The sequence below is a fragment of the Melospiza georgiana genome, chromosome 6, assembly GCF_028018845.1.
Source record: "Melospiza georgiana isolate bMelGeo1 chromosome 6, bMelGeo1.pri, whole genome shotgun sequence".
Classification (NCBI taxonomy): domain Eukaryota; kingdom Metazoa; phylum Chordata; class Aves; order Passeriformes; family Passerellidae; genus Melospiza; species Melospiza georgiana.
Window position 1 is genome coordinate 63,239,062 of NC_080435.1, and position 14,685 is coordinate 63,253,746.

At 45.2% G+C, this 14,685-nt stretch overlaps 1 protein-coding gene across 2 annotated transcripts in view; it reads left to right on the plus strand.

The window, feature by feature from the left end:
* MDGA2 (MAM domain containing glycosylphosphatidylinositol anchor 2) overlaps positions 1–14,685 on the plus strand; it is a 204,532-nt gene that overhangs the window by 169,432 nt on the left and 20,415 nt on the right. For both annotated transcript variants that reach the window (XM_058026932.1, XM_058026933.1), the window contains 2 exons: positions 8,442–8,619; positions 10,842–10,862. In XM_058026932.1, the coding sequence (XP_057882915.1) occupies positions 8,442–8,619; positions 10,842–10,862 (199 nt within the window). The remainder of the gene's footprint in view (positions 1–8,441; positions 8,620–10,841; positions 10,863–14,685) is intronic.

The window sequence follows — 14,685 nt, forward strand, 5'->3', positions numbered from 1 at the left end:
CCTTTGTTATCCCACAGATTTCCCACTAGGATGAGCTTTGGAAAACAAATCCTCAATTTTAGCATTTTGTTTACTGGGACTTTGTCTTGGGAAACTTCCCTGGAAGTTGTGGAGCTCCTGGGACACACCCAGGGAAGGGCTCTGGTGCCTGATGGGGCTGGAGCTGGGATCTTCCTGAATCCCAGAAACTGGAGATGAAATCGGGGGATTGTCGGAACCCAGGACATTGCTCTGGCTGCCCTGGGGGACTCCAGACCCTGGCAGGGCTCAGAGACCTTGGCACGCAGTCACAGACACCTGTGCCTTTGATTTTAGCCCATGGAAACAATTCCCAACTTTGTGTGAGGAGCTACAAGCCACAAGGGTTTGAGTAGAATGACAGTGAATTTGTCACAGGGTGAAAATGGAGAATTTTGGGGTTTTAGAATGGGGGTTCAGGGGGCAAGATGGAGGAATCTGGGGGTGTCCTGTCCTTCTCCTCCTTCTTCTTGTCCTCCATTTCCTGCTGTGATGGAGGCACTTCTGGATTGGTTTAGAGTAGAGACAGACTGTCTAACATAGGTGATAGGTATTGGAAAATTATTATAAATAAAGTACATGTAGATTTTAGTATAAAAAGCCAGCATCATCCCAAGGGGGTCAGTGTGCCACAACCCGACTGTTTCGGTTTGGAAAGCCAGGTGCCTGCTAAGGCAGGCAGGAGCCTCCCCTGAAATGGAGAAAATGAACCCTCCCCACCCCTCTGAATTGCTATAAATTTGAAATTAAGTGGCTCTCAGGCAAAAAATATGGGAGCAGGAAATAACAGTTTTTTATTAGGGAAGAAAAGAAAAGGATAAAATAAACAATGCAGTAACCAAACCAACACTGCCAGAGTCAGAACCCAACCTGACACCCTGTGGGTCAGGCTGTTGGCAGCAGTCCCATTGGAATTGTGGCTCAGCCCTCCTGCAGTGTCAGGGTGGTTCTGCTGGAGCAGGGATCCTGGAGAAGGGTGCAGTCTCTTCCTCTGAAGATCCAGGGGAAGGAGAGGCAGCTGCTGTTCCTCTGGGAAATAAAAAATACCAAAAGTTTTCTTCAGAACTAGTCACAAAAATTACAATTCTAGCAATTAATTCAGTGAGAGAAGAGAGTTGGAACTCCACATTTTTATTGGCATATTCTTCATGTTGTTCCCATAAAGGATTTTAATTTTTCTCCTCCAAGGGAATATTTTCTGTCCCAAAGATTTCCCTGCATGCATTGATTTGGGAAATCTAAAGAGGCTTTGGTTTTTTTGTGGAATGAGGGAGAAAAAGTTTGGCCAAAAAAAAAAAAGAGATTGTGACATGCAGGGACACGTTTTTCATTGATGTTCCTGGCACTGGGAAATTAAATTAGAACAGGAATGGTTGTGATTCCCAATTTCCACTTTTCAGGGCTGATTCCTCCCGTGCTGCTTCTTCACAGCTCTGAGGCTGCATTTGCAAACAGCAAGGTGAGGTTTGGACCAGGTCTGCTCCTGCCCACTTAAAACAGGTTCTAAGCTTCAGGTGGATCAGGGAAATATTTATGGATCATGCTGAAAATTAAATTTTTGCTGATTTTGACTTAAGGAGTTCAGAGCTGGGAGTTGAACCTCCTGTGAGGAAAGGCTGGAAGAGCTGGGAATGTTCCCCTGGAGAGGAGAAGGCTCCAGGCAGAGCTCAGAGCCCCTGGCAGGGCCTGAAGGGGCTCCAGGAGAGCTGCAGAGGGACTGGGGACAAGGGATGGAGGGACAGGAGCCAGGGAATGGCTCCCAGTGCCAGAGGGCAGGGATGGGTGGGAGATTGGGAATTGGGAATTCCTGGCTGGGCTGGAATTGCCAGAGCAGCTGTGGCTGCCCCTGGATCCCTGGCAGTGCCCGAGGCCAGGTTGGACATTGGGACAGTGGGAGGTGTCCCTGCCCATCCAGGATGGGATTTAAGGTCTCCTCAAATGTCCATGGGGAATAAGCCATAAAATTCACATGTGACACCATCAGAATCCAGGGTCTGGATCCTAGAGCAGCTCAGGAGGTTCTAAATCCACCTGCATGGAGCATTTATGGAAAAGGAGCTGGAAGGGGTCCACCAGGATCAAGTCCAAGTCTGGAGTTGTCTTTGGGAGCCTTCGGGCTCTGTGAGTTTCCTGGTGGGACCTCACTTCTTCTGCCACTGGCACACTGGTATTTGCTTTGGGATTTATTTGGTGGCCAGAGGAATCAGCCATAAAACTGGGACATGTGGCACTGTCAGGACATCTGCTCTGGATCCTAGAGCAGCTCAGGAGGTTCCAAATCCTCCTGAGTGGGGCATTGATGGAAAATGGAGTGTGGAGCACAGGGAATTTCCCTTCCTCGGGGCACTGCTGAGCACAGCCCATCATCTGGAGCTGAAGGATGGAGACAACCTCGGTGTCCCATCAGGGGAACCGCCTGGATTGGGTCACCCTCAGCTTCCTTGGGAATGTGCCAAGGTGTGCCAAGACATTCCTGCACAGAAGGGACATTTTCCCATCTCCTTAGGAGACCTCTGAAGAATTTTCCAACAGTAATGCGTTTCATGGATGTATTTTTGCATTTCAATGATGCATTTTTTGATATGGCTTTGGAATCAGTGACCCAGGTTCTTCCATGTTTTTTTCCTTTCCCAAGCATCCCTGTGTGTATTCCCTGGCCAGTCTTTGACACTCCAGAAATTGATTTTATTAAGTCTTCAATCATGGAATATTTAGGTTGGAAAAGCTCTCTCAGACCAGCAAATCCAATCTGTGTCCCCAAGTGCCACATCCACACTTCCAGGATGGCAACTCCAGCACTTCCCTGGGCTGAAGTTCCAAGAAAATGTTTTCCAAGCATGTAAAAAATGGTCCCAAATGTCCCTCAGAAGGTTTCTCTACTCCTGGGAGTTTATCCACCTGGACAAAACCACTTTTGAACCTTCCCTTCCAGCTTCTGCCTCACGGAGCTCAGTTTGGAGCAGCTGTGAATGTACTTGTGCTATTCCAGGAGCTTCACCTGGAGATCCCAGAGCAGCTCCATTCCTGCAGCTGCTCCAACCACCTCTGGCACTACATGGAGATGTTCCCTTCCCACACTTTGCCTGTCCCCAAAGCCACATTCCCATTTCTTCCAACGTTTAGTGACTCCCAGCATCCGAGCAGGGCCAGGGGGGCGCCTCTGGCTCTGATATTTCCTGTCAGCAGGATGAAAGCAAATGGAACCAGGGAGACTTTTCCAGAGCAGCCAGGAAGGGCGTGCAGCTCTGATCTCCGCGGTGGCTGCTCTCAGCAGGTGACAGCGGGTGACAGCCGCGTCCCCGCAGCCACGGTGACCTAGAAAAGGAGCGGTTCCGCTGTGAAGGAGTCATAAAAATTCAGCTGGTCCCTGTAAACCAGAGAGCAGCTTGTTCCAGCTTGTTACATAAAAGATTCAAGCTCCCACCTTTCCTTTATTCCCAGCCCCAGGAGCCTGCGGTGTCTGTGGGTTGGGAATGAGGATGTCTTCAAAGAGCCCGGAGCAGGGCACAGCTCTGGTGCTTCCTCCTGGTCACCCTTTGGATTTGAGTGGATTTTTGACTTCTGCTGTCACTCAGCAGTGGGCAGGGACAGGTGGATTCAAATATCCTGGGAAAGGTTCCTGAGAAGGCTGAGCAGTCACTGCCTGAAAACAGAGACGGAAATTTTCTGCCCATGGCACAGATCCCACAGGCCTGGATAAATGGCTATGGATAAAGGGAGTGAGGGTACATCTATTTAGTTTCTTATTAAAGAATCCCAGATTCCCAAAATGTTGTGGCTTGGGAGCCCAAATCCCATCCCATCCAATCCCTTCAATGGCAGGGACACCTTCCACTGTCCCAGGCTGCTCCAAGCCCCAGTGTCCAACCCGGCCTTGGGCACTGCCAGGGATCCAGGGGCAGCCACAGCTGCTCAATTCCAGCCCAGCCCCTCTCCTACTCTCCTAGCCTGGAATTCCTTCCCAATATCCCATCTAGCCCTACTTTCTCACAGTCTGAAGCCATTCTCCTTGTCCTGGCACTCCAGGCTTTTACCCAAAGTCCCTCTCTCTGTCTCTGGGTTTGAAGTTGTTCAAAGCAAGGAAACACCATCCCCCTCCCAGCTCTGCAATCCCCCAAATTCCCATTTATTTACCAAATGGACTGAAATATCCTAATGCAGAACTTCCAAGGTCATTTATTATCATCCCTTGGGATGGAAATCCAGGAGGCAGAGTGGTTTCTCTCCCAATTCTCCAGATTCTAGCAGATCTTGGTGCTGGAGTTTGAATTCACTCTGATAAAAGGAATCCTCTCTCAGTGACCAGTTCCCACCCTGCCTTCAATCCCAGAGCTGTTTTCCACATTTCAAGAGGATTTCATTGTTGGCTCTGTGGCTTCCTCAACTTTTCAACTTTCCCTGAAGTGTTCCTATCCCTTTCATCCTCAGATCTCAGACAAAAAGTCTGGCTCAGGACCAGCTGTTTCTGACACCTGGATTTCTCAGCTGTCAATTTGTAGCCCATAAAATCTGTATTTAACACATTCTGCGTCCTTGGGCTTCATATTCCTTATTCCTAAATACTTGGGAATTTTAGTTTCTAGAAAAAAGGAGGAAAAGAGATTTTTTTTAATGGATGTATCTCACAAAGCCTATTACATACGTGATAAATGTTGTAAAGTAATGAAATAATATAAATGAATGGGAGGAGCAAGTCCAGGAGGATTGTTGATATAATCCTGCAAGAAGAAATTCGATTACATGCCCAGGATTGTTGTCCTGGATTAGGAATGGTTTAATTGGGAGACTGTGCCCACTGTTGAATGGGCTTTAGAGCAGAAAAGGCAGGGAAAGAGCTTTGTCAGGCAGCTGGAATATCATCATGGAATATCCTGAGCTGGAGGCATCCCAAGGATCATCCAGCCCAACTCTTTCCCTGCCCAGACCCCCAACAATCCCACCCTGGGCATCCCTGGAAGCTCCTGGAGCTCTGGCAGCCTCGGGGCTGTGCCCGTTCCCTGGGGAGCTGTTCCAGTGCTGATTCCACCCTCTGGGGGAGGAATTTTTCCTGAAATCCATCCTAAACCTCTCTTGGAATGTCTGAATTTCCCCCTGTCCTGTTGCTGATCCCTGGGAGCAGAGCCCAACTCCCACTTGGGACACTTTTGGATCAGTTTGTCCCTGGCTCAGGCCAAGGCTCACCTGCTCAGTCTGGGCTGGGTTGGAGCTGTTGGTCCCTGTTGGATCCACAGGAACTGGGAACCTCCTCTGTAGGAGAGCAGTGAGGCAGGACCAGCTCCACACGGAAACACAGCCAGGGTTTGGGGTTCTGCTGCTTGTGAAAAAATTAATTAAAGAGAGAAATGAGGGAAAATGAGGGGAATTGTGTGAGGAGCAGCTGAGGGCATTGGGATGGTGCAGCTGGAGAAGAGGAGACGGAGGGGAGACCTTGCTGTGGTCTTCAACATCCTCCTGAGGGCCGCTCCAATTTCCATTCCCTGGGACAGGGACGGGACCCAGGGAATGGGCAGGGAACTTTTAGGGTGGATTTTAGGAAAGGGTGAAGTCAGAGGGTGAAGTCAGCACTGGAAGAGCTGCCCAGGGAATGGGCATGGCCTGAGGCTGCCAGAGCTCCAGGAGGGTTTGGACAACACCCTCAGGGATGGCCAGGCTGGGATCGCTGGGGGTCTGGAGCGGCACTGGATGATCCTTGGGATCCCTTCCCACTCAGGATATTCCAGCATTCCCTGATTCTCTGCCAGCAAGAACAGACCATCCTTCACAGCTTGCCTGAATCCCAGACATTTGTCACCGAGTCATTCCAAATCCATCCTTAGGAATGAAGATGACACAGGAGCCACACCTCAATTTAATATAAACCTGGATAACTCTGATCATATTCCAGTCAGAATTATGAAAGAAAAGCAGGAATGGCACAAACACTCCCTAGGAATTTTCCCTCTGTGATGTGCGAATGGAATATTTGTCCATGAACTGAACAGCCCAATTTTAGATGTAAAACTTCCAAAGAAATCTCTTATTTTTTAAGGAAAATCAATCTGTGAGGTTAGAAAAGGCAAAGAAATAACTTTAAGCACTGACACAGTTTTTTATGGAGTATCCAATGGATTAGTTGACTTTGTCATTAATTTTTTGTCTTCAATTAACATTGCCATTATTTAAAGATATTTTGTCCAGCTAGAGGAGTCAGTGAAGGAATTTCTGCTGGAAATCAATAGGCCATGAACAACAGAGTGAGGAGCTGTTTATTTTTTATGAACATATCTGAGCACACAACGAATCAATCTTTAATCATCCCAGAGAATCAACTCCTCAGGAGATCCAGAATTCCAAGGCTTTAAGAGAATAGAGTTTTCCAACAAAACCATGGAATAAACCTCCTTTTATTGGTGTAAATAAAATAAAAAAGCACTCCATAAAATAAAAGAGTACCACATAAATACAATAAAAAACACCAGGGTGGTTCCAACCTTCTGGAATGAAAATCTGCCCCATTTACAGCCCCTTTTTCTTTTCTGTCTCCCTTGGGAACAAAGATTCCTAAACATTCCAAGGAAAAAAGGAGTCCTGTCCCAGACAAACTTTCAGTGCTCCAAGGTGCCAGAGTGTGGATATTCTCTGCTTAATTAATTACAGGATAACGGAAAAAATGCTCCAGGATTGCTTCCATTTTTCCTCAGAGCTTCATAAATATTCCCAAACCACTGGAAAATTGTTATTCCAGCTTGGTCAAAGTCAATTCCTCACTGTTGGAAAACTGTAATTCCAGCTCGGCCAGAGGTTATTCCCCACCTGATTTTCATCCTTATCTTTGTGAGAAAATGTCTTTGATTATGAGACTTTCTTCCTTTCAAAAATTCCTTTTCAAACCAAATCCTGGTTCTAATGGATATTCCAGCTCTGGACACAGGGATTGAGGTACAGGGTTGTGTTTCATGGTTGTTCCTTGTGGATTTTCTCTTGGAAGCCTCAATCTTGGCTTTTTCATGGAAAAAAAGCACAGGCTCAACGTTAGGGATGGGCTGAACAGGGAATTTTGGGAAGTGGTGATGAGGATTTGACTCTTTCCCATCCTGGGGAGCCAAGGTGATTCCCAGATCTCCAAGGGAAACAGTCTTGGATGCTTCCAGCTTGAAATTAGCTCAGTGCTGGGAGTTTCCAGCACCCCAAGGCATTGTAGGAATTAAATCCTACTTTTAGGGTGTCCTGAGCTCCATTTATTTTCAATTATTTTCATATTTTTCATCCCAGATTGTTGGTGTTCCCAAAGTTTAGGAAGCAGCTTCTGGGATTATGGCTCCATTTCTAATGCTGGATTGGTTTTACAAGTGAGAAAACCAAAGCTGGGTGTGGCAGATCCTGAATTTCTTTATTTACATCAATATATTTATATATTTATTATTTATGTATTTGCTTTTATATATTTGTATTTTGATGTATTGATACATTTATTGCATATTTTAATATTTGTTTTTATTTTTATTTGTATATTTTATTTTTGTATAATCTATATATCTGTAGCTTTATTTATTTATTTATTTACTTATTTTTATATATTTATTTATTCCACCGCAGATCTAGAAAATCAGGGTTATTTTCCATCCAACAGAGAGAAAATTTTCTGTTGTTTTGGATTTTTTTTTTTCCTCTAGTTTCCATGGTGAAAAATAAGGATTAGACCACAGCTAGTGTTGATTGCGAGGGAAAAAAAAAGTCAAAATCTATGTTGTTTCCTATGGAGAAATATCAATATCCAACCCTGGTTTTGGAGGGATAATCCTGAAAGGAAAAATGTAATTGTTTTCCTTTCTGAAAGGAGAAAATGATGGAGATTTTATTGCTTCTGGAAAGAAGGGCAAGAATTCAAAGCAGAGGCTGAATTTGGTAGGAATTAATGTCTGTTTTGGGTAATTGCAAATTTTCCTTGTTAATTATTGAAATTCTTTGGGAAATCTCTGTTTCTGTGGTTCCTTATCCAAAGATGAGGTGGAATAGGGAATATTTTAATATTTGTCCTACAGTGTTCACAGATATCATTGACATAATGACATAAAACTGGGCTTTAAAATCTTAATTTTATTTATTTTTTAAAACTTTATCGCCACAAACTGGCCCTTGCTCCTTGGCTGTTTAGTCCCTGCCTGATGAGCATCCCAAATCCTCAGGAATTGGGGGAACTCCTGCCCCAAAACACATCCAAGTGGGCCATTGGACCTCTGGAAGAAACATTCCCAATTTTTTGGTGTGGTTTGTTACAGAAACACTCCATGGTGGGACAGTTCAAGAAGTTCATCCCTCGTTGAATTCTGTGTTGTATTCCCCGTTGATTCTCCTGGAATTTTGAAGGCTTCCCAGGTCTCCTCTGCTTTCTAAGGTGAAACCAAATCCCAAAATGTCTGACTTTTGGGTTTTTTGGATTGCAGGCCGGCCAGCAGCGCTGGTGGGAGCAGGAGATCACGGTGAACGGGAACATCCAGAAGGGGGAATTGATCACCTACAACCTGACGGAGCTCATCAAGCCCGAGGCCTACGAGGTCCGCCTGACGCCCATCACCCGGTTTGGGGAGGGGGACTCCACCATCCGGGTCATCAAATACAGCGGTGAGGACCCCAGACCCAAGGAAAAGGAGGCTGGGAATGTTCTGGGTCATCTGGAATGGCGTCGCTGTTCCCAGCCTTGGGATAATGTCAGGAGCACGCTCGTGAGTGTGGTCACCAAAAGGAAGGGGAGAAATGGGAAGAGAGGAAAATCGCAACCTCTCACAGCAACAAAAATGCCCAAGCAAAATAATTCTGAACAGCCAAACCCCAAAATCCCATCCATTTTTTTGTGGGAAATAAAGAAAAGTTGGAATAAATTAATGCCAACTTCATGAAATTGGAGATTTCAAGTTGATCCTTGATGAGTTTTGAAGAAAAATCTACAAAGGTTTTTTTTTTCCCCAGGACAAACAGTTTTTATTTTAATGTGAATTATTGTCTTTAAAAAAAGTGACTGTGCTCCTATGCAAGATTATAAAATCTATAAATTTATATAACAAATAATGGAAGGGCTTTATAATTTTCCCATGTCATGAGTGTGGTCATCCCAAAAGGAAGGGGAGAAACCGGGAGAAAGGAAAATCTTTACCTCTCATAACAACAAAATCAGCCAAACAAAACAATTCTAAACAGCCAAACCCCAAAATCCCATCCAATTTTTCTGTGAGAAATAAGAAAAAAATGGAATAAATGAATGCCAGCTTCATCAAACAGCATATTTAGAGTTGATTCTTGTTTTGAAGGATGAGTTTTGAAGAAAAATCTGCAAACAAAGTTGGTTTTTTCCCCCAGAATGAGCAGTTTTTTATTTTAATGTGAATTATTGTCTTTAAAAAAACAGTGACTGTTTGTAGTCCTTTGCAAGATTATATAATCTATAAATTTATATAAGGAATAATGGAAGGGCTCTATAAATTTCCCTCTAAAAGGTCACTCTGACAAAGATTAATCCACTTACATTTAAAAAGAAAACCACAATATCCATACATCCTATTTACCATATACCCAGAAATTCAATCCTCTGTTAAATCCACCCAAATTCCTATTTTTTGGGTGTTTATTTAATGAATAATTGAATTTCTTTTTATTTGTTTGTTTTTGTGCTTTAAAAATTGCAATGAATGAGCAAGAAGGACCTTAAAGAGGAGGTTGAAGGATCCCTAAATGTGACACTTCCATAATTCCTTGTTTACCACCATCTTCCTGCCACAAAATTCTCACCAAAATGATAAAAAACTTCTCCTAAACCCATCCCATTCCCATCCCAAACTGCTCCAGGATCCCTCAACCTCCTTTACACGTTGTCCTGCAGCTGTGCTGCTCCAAAATTGGGATTTTTGTGGGTTTTTTTCTGGTTGTTTTGGAGGGCTTTTTTTCCCCAGGTTTATGATGCTGAATAAATTCAGCTTAACCACCTTCATTTTCTTGTCTGCTTTTGTGCCTGGGTGTGACACAGAGCGTTGGTTTTGCTCTGCTGGGAACAATCCAAACCGTGTGACTCGAGGTGACACCTGATGAGATTTTCCATCCAAAGCCCTGCATTTAGTTACAAATCAAGCCTCAGTCAATGCAGCTGCCAGCGAGTGCAGCTAATTCCAGGTTCAATCACTCAGGGATCCTGTAAAATTGAGGTTTTTTTGGAGAATCAGAGGTAATTTGTAGGTAAAAGATGTAAAGATTGGGTTTCTCGGGGAGATGACACTGGAGCAAATCACTGCTCGTGTTTCAGGTAAAGTGGGGCTGATTCAGAGCTGGTGTGGAAAATCCAGATTGAATTTGGGATTTTGCTGAATCTTAGGCTGGGTTTAAAGCAAGGAAGGGCAGCAGGAAAACCTGGAGTGATGCTCTGGCATTGTCAGATGTCCCCGTTAATTGGAGATTAAATTTAATTTTGGATTTTCTGTGGTTAAAATTCAATTCCAGCCCTGAGTTCAGACTCCTTCTGCTTCCCACGTGTGTGGGGCTCTGGCAGAGGGGTCTTTTCCTAAATCATCCATCATCAAAATTCTCCTTCTGCAAACAGACCCACAGAATCATCCCTCCTTCAATCCCATTGCCAAGTTTTAGCTTTGCACAGATTCCTCTGGATTAACCTGGGAAACCATTCCCAGGCTTAGGATATTGTGGACATTGTGAAGGTTTGGATTTCATTCTCTTCCAGCCTCTTAAGGTGGAAAGTAGATGAATCTCAATATTCAGCAAGGGGAAATTTAGGATAATCGGAATGTTGATGAATCAGAAATTTTTCTTTGCAATAATTTTATTTTCCCTCTGTTTTCCAGCTCCGGTTAATCCACATCTCCGTAAGTATTTAAAATATTTATTATTTCATCTTCCATGCCATGAAGAACAGTCTTTGCATTGGCTGTCCCTCATAGCTGAAAAGTAAATTTGAAGTATTTTACTCCCAGTTGAAAAGTAAATTGGAAGTATTTATTATTTTATCTCCCATGCCATGAAGAACACTCCTTGCATTGGTTGTCTGTCACAGTTCAAAAGTAAATTTGAAGTATTTTTCTTCCAGTTGAAAAGTAAATTTGAAGTAATTTACTTTCAGTTGAAAATTGAATTTGAAGTATTTTACTTCCAGTTGAAAATAATATTTGAAGTATTTTACTTCCAGTTGCAGCCCATGTGTAGCAGAAACCACCTGAAGGTGTCATTTGGGATTCCTCTTGTTCCAGCAAGGATAAAGGAAGGAAAATCACAGCTCCAGCTCATCTTTCTCATTGCCCCAGAGAGTTCATCCAAAGGAAAATATTCATGGGTTGAAGTTCAGATCCAGCTGTGGTGGAGCAGCTCAGGAGGTGTTGGGGATGCCTTGGGAAATCATGGAAGGGCAGGGACACCTCCCGCTGTCCCAGGCTGCTCCAAGCTCCAATGTCCAGCCTGGCCTTGGGCACTGCCAGGGATCCAGGGGCAGCCACAGCTGCTCTGGCAACTCCAGCCCAGCCAGGAATTCCCAATATCCCACCTAAATCCACCCTCCTTCCTCTTCAAGCCATTCCCTGTGTCCTGTTCCCCCATGCCTTGTCCCCAGTCCCTCTCCGGCTCTCCTGATGCCCCTTCAGGCTCTGGAAGGTTCTCTAAGGTCTCCCCAGAGCCTTCCTTGTGGTTCTTGAGTTATTTCCATGTTTTTTAGGGCAGATGGAAACCAAAAAGAAGGAAGTTCTTCCCCACAGAGATCCAGGAATCACAGAATCATTGCACAGAGAAATGGGGAGAGCCCAAGAGGATCTTGGTCCTCCCCAAATTCTCGGGACACTCAGGCATGACTGGGAATGCAAACTCTGACACAGGGGTGTCCCGGGCTGGAAATGTCAAAGTCACACTTTGTTCTTCCACTTTTCCATGGGCACCAAATCTCTGCAAACATCCAGGCAGGAGACTGGGCTGGAGATTTGGCACATCCCAGTAAAATCACCCTGTTCCCACAGTCCCACATCTCCCTACTCCATCATGTTCTCCCAAACCCTAACAAATCCATATTTTCTGTGACAACATATTCTTGTTTTTAATAACACATCCCAAATTATTCCCTACATAAGGAATTAAGTCGGGTCTCCCATTTTTCCTGCTGCAAAGTGGAGCCATCAGGCAAGGAGCAGGCCCTGCTCCATCCCTCAGACTCAATTTTAAGCCTTTGTGTAAATTTTAAACTTATTTGCAGAAGATCTTGTCCAACATGTTAATAATTAAGCAGGGCTTAGCTCAAAACTGCCGGGAGCTGCAGGAACCTCTCCCATGGAGCCTTAACGAGCAGGGAATGAGACTCTTGCTAATTAATATATTAAATCTAGGCTCTGATGGGAAGAAAAATACAATCCCAAGTGCTTCATGCTCCTCTAGGATTTTAAGATCTCAAACTAATTTTCCAAGAGTCTTGTAGGATCATGATGGAATGTGGGTGGCATCCAAATGGGAATAAGGAACGTGTTGGCTCAAGGGAAGGACTGGAAAGTTTTTCCACCAAAGCTGCAGGGTCCCCAGGGCCACTCCTTTCAGGTGCCCAAAGCCATGGTAGAATTCTGCTTTGCTTGTTTTCCCTGAGGACTTTTTGACTGGAATCCCTTGGTAGGAAAAAAATCCCGGTCTGTATCCCATCCCTATTCCCCAAGGCCACCACTGCCCCTCATGGCCCCAAGTGCCACCTCCACACGGCTTGAAATCCCTCAGGGATGGGCACTGCAACCCTCCCTGGACATTGCCAAGGCCTGAACCCCTTTCCATGAAGGAATTTTCCCTGATATCCAATTTCAGCCTCTCCTGGCCCAGCCTGAGGCCGTTCCCTCTCCTCCTGTCCCTGTGCCCTCCTGGCAGGAGCTGTGCAGAGCCACAAGGGCCCCTGAGCCTCCTTTGCTCCAGGTGAGCCCTGCCCAGCTCCTCAGGGATTCTGCAGCCCCTGCCCAGCTCCCTCAGGGATTCTGCAGCCCCTGCCCGGCTCCTCAGGGATTCTGCAGCCCCTGCCCAGCTCCTCAGGGATTCTGCAGCCCCTGCCCAGCTCCCTCAGCCACTCCTGGGGCTCCAGATCCTTCCCCAGTTCCCTTGTCTGCGCTTCCTACAAAATCCCTGTTGTCCCTAAACCCGTTGGGCAGATTTCTGGTTTTATTTATGTGAACAAAGACGAGGAGCTGTATCCAACCAGGACAAGATTCCTGACTGGAAACTGAAGTCATGCTCTTCCTGCTTCAATTCTGGAATAATCCCATCCCCTAAATCCTGCCTTTTGATGCAATCTCCACAAAGAGCATCAAACGATTTCAACTCTGAGGTGGAGCCTCACTTCTCCACTTCATTTTTTACCACCTAACAGAAACCATTTAATGTAAACCAGAAGGATTTTAGATCAATTTGTACAATTAGAGGTCACCCCTGAATAACAGAAGAGAGGAGATGTTCGGGAGTCACATCCAGCTTGGATTTTATGGGAATGGATGACACAAATCTCTGCTACAATGAAGGGTTTCACCTCCAGAACAGCTTCAGCTTTTGCTCTAATTGGCAAGGAAATTATTAATGACCTGAATCCACTTCCAGAGCAGCCATGTGCCCTGACAAAAACCACCACTCTCATTAATGTTAATTAGCACCATCGTTAGGGCCATGGCTGGAGCACCTGTGGAAGAGCTGCTCGTTCCTCCTGCCCTCCTGCTCAGCAATTAACAGCTCCAGAGCATCCCAATCTGTTTAAATGCTCCTACAAAAGTACGGAGCAAAGCCTGAGGAGCTTTTTCCCATTTTTCTTCTTCTGTCATTTTTTAAGGAGTGTTCAGTGCCAAGAACATTTAGCACTAACCTTTTCCAAGGTATTCCACATGAAATCAATGTTTGACTATTAAATAAATGGCAAACTTCGACTCTTCTTTTTTTTTCCCCACATGGCTTGAATATTTATCTTTTTTTTTTTCTTTACCTCAGGAAAAAAAATCTTTTGTTCTGCTGATATGGAATTTCTTAATGAAGCTCTGAGGGCAGAAGACATTTATGCAGCTTTTAAGGCACTGGAGGGGCAGTGCGGAAAGTGCTGAATGGCTGAAAATTCTTTCTTTTGTTCACTTTGCTCCAGGACTGGATCTGGGAATGAAAACTTTTCTCCTTCTCTCCAATTTTGCCTTTTGATTTCATCCCTTTGTGTAGAAGCAGCAACTTCTGTGTTGCAGGAAGATGCAAAAGTGGAGGTGGAAGCAAAATCCACAAAATGTGGGGTAAACCAAGAGAATGTGGAGCTCAGGTGGTGTAAAAAGAATTCTTGGAGAGGCACAGCTGGCACTTTGTTCAGAGAGCTTTGATTGAGTCCTGGATCATTTCAAGAGCCTTGGTGGGGTCTTGGAATTCCTTTCCCAGTCTTGGGATGAAGATGGAGATGACGATCAGTCAATGTCTCTCCTGAAGGATTTGGGTGCAATCATGGGACCATCTCAAGGGATCAGGGACTGGTTTGGGTTGGTGGGACCTGAATCCCATCCCATCCCACACCTCCCACTGTCCCAGGATTCTCCAAGCCCCAGTGCCCAGCCTGGCCTTGGGCACTGCCAGGGATCCAGGGGCAGCCACAGCTGCTCTGGCAATTCCAGCCCAGTCCCTCCCAGGCAGAATTCCCTCCCTGGTGCCCAGAGCAGCTCCCAC